Raw genomic sequence first — 8,936 nt, forward strand, 5'->3', positions numbered from 1 at the left:
GTTCAGCGAACCGGGCCGATTCAGAGCTAGCCAACCAGGGATTTTCCCACCGCACTACAAGACACAGCCTCCAAGGTGACGAGCTGCTTGGATGGTTTTCAATGCACCCTTAAGATGGCACAGAAATAACTCAGAGCGAACCCCCCTTTCATTCTCTCTCCGCACCGTGAGCGCATGAAACACACCCCCTTCCCCATCATTCATCCTCAACCAGATGTTACGAGAACAAGGAACCAAAGCGTGAGGGCTCTTTTGAGAAACACACACAGAAATGGAAAAAAGCCCATATATGCACTCAAGGTTTTGCATTAGATCCCTGAACCACGTTAATAAAGGACGGTTTTGGCTGGGAATTCTGCTTGTGCTCATCTGGGGTTAAAGTAAAAAAGCCTGTTACGCTACTGTTTTATCTGACCAAGTATAATAGACTGAAACTGGGAGATTTCAGTGCTGAAATTCATGTTTCTGAGTCCATTTGTGCAGTATGGCTACTGCCTGATATAGATCAGTGTCAAGATTCATTCTGGTTTATAAATGTTTCTCATTAAAAACAACAAATACATTAAGCACTTGCAATAGTTAGCCCAAAAATGTATGCAAGTTTGAGTTTCTTTCCTGTGTTAAACACAAAATAAGATATTTTGAAGAACACTGGCAACCAAACAGTTGCTGGTAGCCATTGACTTCCAAAGCATTTTTTTGTTATTGGAAGTCAATGGGTACCGGCAACAGATTAGTTACCAACATTCTTCAAAATATCTTCATTTGTATTCACCGGAGGAAAGAAACTCATACAGGTTTGGAACAACATGAGGGTGAATAAATGATGACAGGATTTTCATGTTTATGTGAACTATCCCTTTAAGAAGATAAACAGAGAAATATCAAAAATTGCTTTGTTAAAGGTCAAGATAGACTTTCCAAGGTCAATCGATTAAAGAAGCAATTCCAAAATTACTCTGATGTCGCTCCTACGCAGTATTATTATTATTAAGATGTTTAGAAGAATGTTCATTTCCACACAATCTAAGTGCACTGTTAAAAACTATTTCTTGCAGCTGGCATGGGTTTGCACACATTGCATGTGCCACATGCCGTTACTTTGAAAATGTTTATGAATTTTCCTGGCAATTTGTAGAGTGAAAATAGTTTCTACACCAAAGATTATTATTAGTTCCAAAATAAGTTACATGAAAGTGCATTCCACGTTTCCTGAAGTTACTTAATAGCTTTGTTCGAGGGACAAATCAAAATGTTTCATGTTCATCTGCCAGAGCTCTCAAATCTCATTCAAGGTTGTGATAAAATGTTGCTTTTTGATGCAAAGTCCCATTAGTCTTTAGAGCTATGGTGGTGAAAAATATTATCAACTTAAATTGACATCAGAAGTCCTTGAATATAATGCACAAGTCATAGACTGGTACTGTATATAAACATGCACTTACTTTAAATGCTGAAGGAAATAATCACACTGAAATTGCAAGCAACACAGTGAATTAAATGTCGAATTTTGTAGAAGAAACTAAATACACTGAAAAAAATAAATAGATTTTCATTTAAAAACAGAGTACATTTTAAAATAAGCTTAATTGCAAGGAAAGGCAAGTAACAGTGAATAATTAAACATACATTTCTGAAGTACAAAAATATATTTTCTTGTAATCTTTTTTTACAACATACTTTGCTTTTATTTACAACTTTGATTTTTTTTTTTTTTTTTTTTTTTTACAGTGCGGGATGAATGTTTTTGGCCAAATACTGCTTTAAAGTTCTTGGGGCAACAAATAAATACACTTTCTGCAATACATTTACTTGAGCGCCGAAGAAAAAGTGAGATCCATGTATTTGATTCCCTTCAAAACACAACAGAGGTTTACACATGAAAAACACGGCCTCCTTCGATGCCCCAGAAACCATCGCTCTCGCTGGAAACAATTTCGAGATGCTAGCTAATGTTTGTGAGGTTTGGCTGACATCATTCTCAGAGAGAATAACTTAACCAGATGGACGGGGACGAGACTATTGTTAAACCGATTACACAGCCGGTAACATCCGCTCCGTAATGAATTCCTTTATTTCTTAAACAGAGATACAGCACTTGAGGTCAACCTCTGAGACGGAAAGGAAAGTTAGGATCATTTCTACGACTCCCTGTGATGCCCTGGCAGTTTGAAAATCTCACAGGGCTTGAAGGCAAGATGCTATTGAGCCGAGAGGCCTGGGACTTCCGGAGAGAACAACCACTTTAATCCGAATCCAAAAGGTCCCCATCGGAGAACCAATTGAGTCTCGGCTGGAGCCCAACAAAGACAGAAGCCAATTTAAATATCTACCTTTGTTTTTCCTGAGACTCAACCTGAACTGTGCAGTAAAAACAGAAAGCAACGCAAAGACCAGAAGCATGAAACTACATGCAACAAAAACGAGCACTTTTTTTTGCATCTTAAAAAAACACTATTTTTATGTTGTTGCATATGAAAATTGACAAAAACGCAATGATGCAAACAGTATTAACCCTCTACAGAGACAACATGCAACATAAACCATTACATTTCCTTTAAAAATTCAAATTTTACATCTTAAAAATAATACATTTTTATGTTTTCTGAAAAAGTGAGCTGTGTTTGCCCACCCAAGGTGACTGCATACTAATCCACGTCAATTTTATGTCTGATTGCACTGAAAAATAATAGCTCACCTCATATCCATAGCACAAACACAGCAGGACAGGTTATGCATCATAATTTGAAACGAAACCACTAAAAGTATAAGCAATGATATTCCACATAAAATTGATGCCTCAGTAATTTTACAATACACAAATAGTGTTAAAGAGCCAAAAGGTACTTTAAAGCACAGAAAGCAAAGGTACAACTTCATTATAAAATCATATGTTCAAAAATGGCTTTGCATATGTAATTTGCCAAAAATAATTATAATAATAAATACTTGTACATAAATGAAAAAAAATTGCGCTAAAAAAAAAGCATCGATATTTATTTTTTTGGAAAATGTAAGACATTTCTAGGGGACTGCTTATTTTTTTGCCAATTTTTTCTAAGTTTGCATTGAAAGATAACAGCTCACCTCTCCTCTACAACACATATTAGAAATTGCATAAGTAAATCTTACTTTACCTTCAGTGTATATGTAATAATACCACATCTCAAAAGATAGATTGTTCATATAATTCCAAAATATACATTATATAATCACACAGTTCAATATATTATATAACACATACAATACACTCATGTAAAGCGATAATAGACTAGTTAATTTGCTATATAATATTCCTATATAGCAAATCTCAACTGCCTGAATTATTCAACACAAAATGTAAATATATTATCAACCAGCACTTTATATTAATAAATTGGATATATATGTCCAACATCATCTAAATACATACAGTGTACTTGCATAGGGCCATATTTAGTATATAGGATTGCATATTTAGTATATAGGATATGTCTGATTGCTTGTTTTGTAGTAAAAATTTAAGGTACATTATTGCCCAACTCGAATCTGATAAGTGTGACTATAAATGCATCAACATAAGCATCATTAATTAGCATTTAGCATTAACGGTTGCTTTGAAACAATGTGTATTATGAAAAGGCGCTATACATATATATATAAAATTTTACTTGGCTTGACATCTAATTTTAGGCAGCAGTTATATCCATGACATGATGGATTATGCACCACATTTACTACTTAGTGACAGAAGCTACTAAACCAAAGTCCAAGCAATGGTAAAAAGCATAATAATGATGCCTCAGTAATTTAACAATCTCAGAACAGCGTTAAAGAGTCTATGAGAGCATGCAAAACATAAAAATGCATATAAAAAGACAATTTCACAATTGCTAGCCTTCATTAATGAAGTAAGTAGTTCAACTATGTCTCAGCCCAGTTGTCAGCACAGCAGAAAAAGTAAGTTTTAACGGCACACAAGAACACACAATTCATTCACACCTGAAGTGTTTCTCTCAACAGGACAGCTTTGATGTAGCAGTGAAGGGAAGTGAACTGTGCTTCCTAAAAGGAAATGCCAAAGAATTTTAATAGAGCAAACAGTTCACTGACTTCCTTTGGGAAATGACTTCAAAGCAGTCCTGTCCCTTCAAGACAATGAGATCGTGGGGCAATCTGTCCGTCAATAGCCTGTCATCAGCAAATGACCCAGACACAGGTCAACAAGAATAAAGCCACGGACAAACACTACCAGCGCAACATGGACTTTTATAAATCATCTTTTGATACCTTATATAAACAGGAAAAGGTTTGTAGTATTTGCAACAGATATCTCTAGCTGGTCTGAAAACAAAACATAAAACATAAGCAAGAGTACATTTCAAAATCTGAAAATAATGCTTTAAAGTCCAATTCAGCTATAAAACATGCAATGGGGAACTCATGGAAGTCATCTATAGGCGAATTACTACACAACTGATCATGCAAAACAGTTAAGCATTACTGTATTCATTAATAAAGAAGTCACACGGTGGTCTGTACCATCTAAAAGGTTAAACCATGTATTAAACATCCACCAAACAGTTGACGGTAGCCATTAGTGTCCCTTTCACACATACAGTCTTTACTGAGAGATCGTGTAAACATGAGCTTTTCAAAAATACCGGCAAATCTGTTCTTGCAATTTACCGCTTTGAGAAGTTGTAATATTACCAGTAAAGTACCAATAATGTGCTCTGTGTTAACAAAGAATTGAGATTATCCACACGCAAGAACGCGCTGTTTTGAGTTTTTACCTGTACTATTGAAGTCAATGGCTACCGTTAACTTTTAGGTTACCAATATTCTTCAAAACATCTTCTGTTGTGTTCAACAGTTTAAAGAAACTCATACAAGTATGGAACATACTTCATTCATTTTTAGCCGACTGTCCCATTTTTAAAAAGAAAAAAAAATATTAAGAATTAAATATTTACATTTTATTTTTGTTCTGAACATATTTCGCTATACTTTGGACTACGCTAATTCAAATTCAACCGAATGTTTAAATGAAAACCTGCAATGCTTTTTCATTTCCATCTTCCCAGTGGTCTTTAGTCAATCACCATTCAACTCCATTCATAAAAGCATCAAGAGGTCAACACCAGGAACAAGAGATCCACAAAAGACCCAACTGTGAGACTCTTTCACACATCTGACCGACTTAAAAAGCCATTTCCCAAATCTCAATGCTCCTGACTGGAAGAACACTGTTTGCACAGGACTTCAACTTTAAAAGCACAGCATAAATCATACAGGTGCACTCTCAAAAATACACTTTTGTGCTTGCACACGGTTCTTTAGAGATTAAAACGTGTCTTCAGATCAGTGGTTTGGATTCAATGTTTTTTTGGGAGAACTAGAAAAAAAAAAAAATTCTTAGGGGGTAATTAAGTTTAGCAGGTATTTTTGTTTTTAGTTATAGACCATCTCAGACCAGGAACAAACCAGATATCTATTGAAAGGTTTTTGGAACAGAATCCGAATCAGCTTTACTGCCAAGTGTGTGCAAACACACAAGGAATTCGCTGTGGGGTTTTTTAGATGCTCTTGGTACAAACACATTCATATACAAACAGAAAGAGCATTCAAAAAATTAAGACTAAGGGAACACAAAATAATAATGCGCTGTATAAATAAAACTATGCATGTAGGCTTTTTACATAATACTGGTTTAAGTTTGTCTAAAACCTGCTACAATGTTATAAAAGATATACAAAGTTACAAATGTTCTCCTATGGGATCACACCTTAATTTTTAAGAGTCTACATCCAAATAAACACACATAATATGTAAGATACTTGTATATTAACATTACAATAACACTGTTGTTGTTGAATCCTGTCATTTAGACTCCAAACTCTCGTTGTAAGCAGGAAAGGAGCTGTAAATGTTGCTCTGAGGAGGTAATGTGACGTGACTAAACTTGTTGGTGAAGTTTTCAGCTCGTGGCACTGACAGAAACATCATCGTCGCACGCTAAAGCTCGAGTGTGTTTTTACCTTGTAGCTGCATTTATCCGAAGCTCCTCTCTTTGCTCCGTTCACCGAAGCGCTGCTGTAGCACACAAACACGCACAAAACCGTGAAAAAGTGAACGCGTCTCCGTGATCCAGCCATTCCTGTCCGTCCATGAAGCTCCGCTGATGGGAATGAGCGCGAGCGAGCGAGCGCGTCTCCGCGAAGATTGCGAGGGAGGTGCACGAGCCTCACAAGGTGGAGCTCTCTCTCTCTCTCTCTCTCTCTCTCTCTCTCTCTCTCTCTCTCTCTCTCTCTCTCTCTCTCTGTGTGTGTGTGTGTGTGTGTTTCTGTACTATGCAAATACAGTGCAAATACTGGCAAACTAATTACATATAACAATAAACACTTAACATGAATATTAATAATAACATCTCAGAAATCCAGCAATAAACGTTTATTTCATATTTTAATATATATATATATATATATATATATATATATATATATATATATATATATATATATATATATATATTAGGGCACTAAAATATATTTTTATTATATTTATATGAATTATTGTGTTTGTTTATGCTACACATCACATTCAATCACCTTTTTAATTAAGAAATATTTTTTAATAAAGCATATAAACAAATAAAGCACATTTTTTTGTGTACAGAACTAGAGAAATAAAAGACATTCCGGGTGTAAAATTAAGTTTAAGATGATGTTTTCCATTTGAAAATTATATGCGAAACCGAGCACATTTACAATAAATAATATGTTGTGCTTTGTTTTCTGATCACATACTAACATACTCTTTCTGCAGTATACTGTATGTTAACAATTTTATGTGTTAATGAAATAACCTGATTACCACACTATGAAAATAATTTTGAGACTTTTCCATTTCAACTTTCTTTGTAGACATAACTATTCATTTATAAATTGTACAGACAACAAGAATTGCTTAAGTTTTGTCTTAAATGAACTAAAAAAAAACATGTTGAAACAACTGAATCACACAAAGATTAAGTTTTTTAAGTTGCCTCAACAAATGTTTTACAGTGCAGATTCTTATGCTGTGCTTCATAATCCAAAGAGATTTCTATTTAAATGTACACAACCGTGAACAACAGTATGTATGGATACTATCATGTATATCTTTATGGAGTATAATGGATACTATTCGGAACATGTACAGGATTATTTCACAGTGCATTATTAAACCGTGTTCATTTGTACAGAGGTAAACACACTTCCACATTCCAGTGTAATTTAATTTCAGGTTTCAAAACCTGACAGACCTCATATATGAGACATTCACACCCTGTTATGACACGCTTGACACATACACATCTGAAGTATAATAGATGAGTGTGTTAATACATGCAATAGTGGATTGAATTTCGAAAGATCTGTAGACGATATGAGGTCACTGGTTACTGCATCAGGTGTATGTTGTATGTGTTATTCACAATCTTTTTAATTGCTAAGATGAACACATATTCTTAAAACTATCTATAATATTAAGATGACATACATTTGTAGTAAAATCAGACACAAAAAAGCATATTCACAACCCTCAAATCAAACTTTACCTTCAGATGATTAACAAAATCAAGCTAATATACAAGTTATGACGTGTGGACATGTGCAGGTACAAGACAGCATTTTCAGAAAAACATTAGTACTAATTAAAAAACAGGTAAATTGTATTGTTAGAGTTGAAGAAATGGTTTTGGATTTTGGAGCACTGGATTTTGTTTCGAGTGTAAGTTGATATTCTTTCCAAATGTACATCACCTGCAAACTATTGCTTTCTGTAATTATATTTCTGGCCATGTCTCAAATGCTGGGAGAAAGAAAGACAGATCGAAAGTTCGGCTCATCTGCTCTTTGATGATGTGCACCCAACGATCCTGTTTCAGATCAAACACAGAGCACTGGAGGCATGAGGAGTCGGGTGCACAAATACACCCAGATCCTCTTTCAGCGCCACTTCTGTTCTTGACACTCACATCAAAACAAGCTGCTTTTATTAAAGATGACCACACCTGCAATGCCCCAACAGCTTTATGATGCATTCATAATGCAGTGCCTGCAGTAAAATCTGTACCATATAGCTGTAAATGTGTGGCATTGCCTTGTGAAAATGTGCTTTGATATTCTAGACAAATATAAATATTTGACCCTCTTCCTGAAATAAATGCATGGCTTTGATGTTTTAAATGTTTTTATTATTATCCAGTGTTTTGAATATAGTTTTCCTAATATTTATTAATATATATTTTATAATATTAACATAACATATATAATATAATGAATATATTCATTATATTATATAATATTACAATGCATCATATTATTACAAGGATTGAAATAATGCATTTGTTTACATAAAGAAAGTTTGTTTTTATTTTCAGTCTTTACTGTAAAAATATATTTAATTAAGTTGTAAATAAAACAGTGATTATGGTTTAAGTATGCTGTAGTATTTACTAAAAATGTACATTTTTCAGTGCATCTGCAACAAAATGTATAAAAAGATAATTCCATACAATAGCGCCACCCAGTGTTTCCATATATCACAACCTATTTTGGCACTATAATATAATATAATATAATATAATATAATATAATATAATATAATATAATATAATATAATATAATATAATATAATATAATATAATATAATATAATAACTGTGAAAGTGCTGGAAATCCAGTGACTTTCAAATGCAAATGTAATTCTTTTGAAATGCCAAAATTAACCCCCATGTGACCCAATCGGTACTTAATAGGTTTACTAAATTCTCATTACAAAGCACTAATTAGTTTGGAGGTGGGGGGTTTGTTTAACAGTTGGCAGAAGATAATGTTAACTCAACTCCACTTGGAACAAGAGACATTTAAATTTAAGGTTGAATTAAAAAGCTGGATTAAAACAGTGTTTATA

General features: G+C 34.0%; 1 protein-coding gene across 1 annotated transcript in view; it reads right to left on the minus strand.

The window, feature by feature from the left end:
• Window positions 1–6,201, minus strand: part of LOC113055409 (interleukin-17 receptor D) — a 43,446-nt gene extending 37,245 nt beyond the window's left edge. The window contains exon 1 of the mRNA XM_026221709.1: window positions 6,021–6,201. Coding sequence (XP_026077494.1) covers window positions 6,021–6,137 — 117 coding nt within the window. The 5' untranslated portion in view covers window positions 6,138–6,201. The remainder of the gene's footprint in view (window positions 1–6,020) is intronic.
• Between the last annotated feature and the right edge of the window lie 2,735 nt (window positions 6,202–8,936).

The sequence above is a fragment of the Carassius auratus genome, chromosome 36 (genome assembly GCF_003368295.1).
Source record: "Carassius auratus strain Wakin chromosome 36, ASM336829v1, whole genome shotgun sequence".
Taxonomy (NCBI): Eukaryota; Metazoa; Chordata; class Actinopteri; order Cypriniformes; family Cyprinidae; genus Carassius; species Carassius auratus.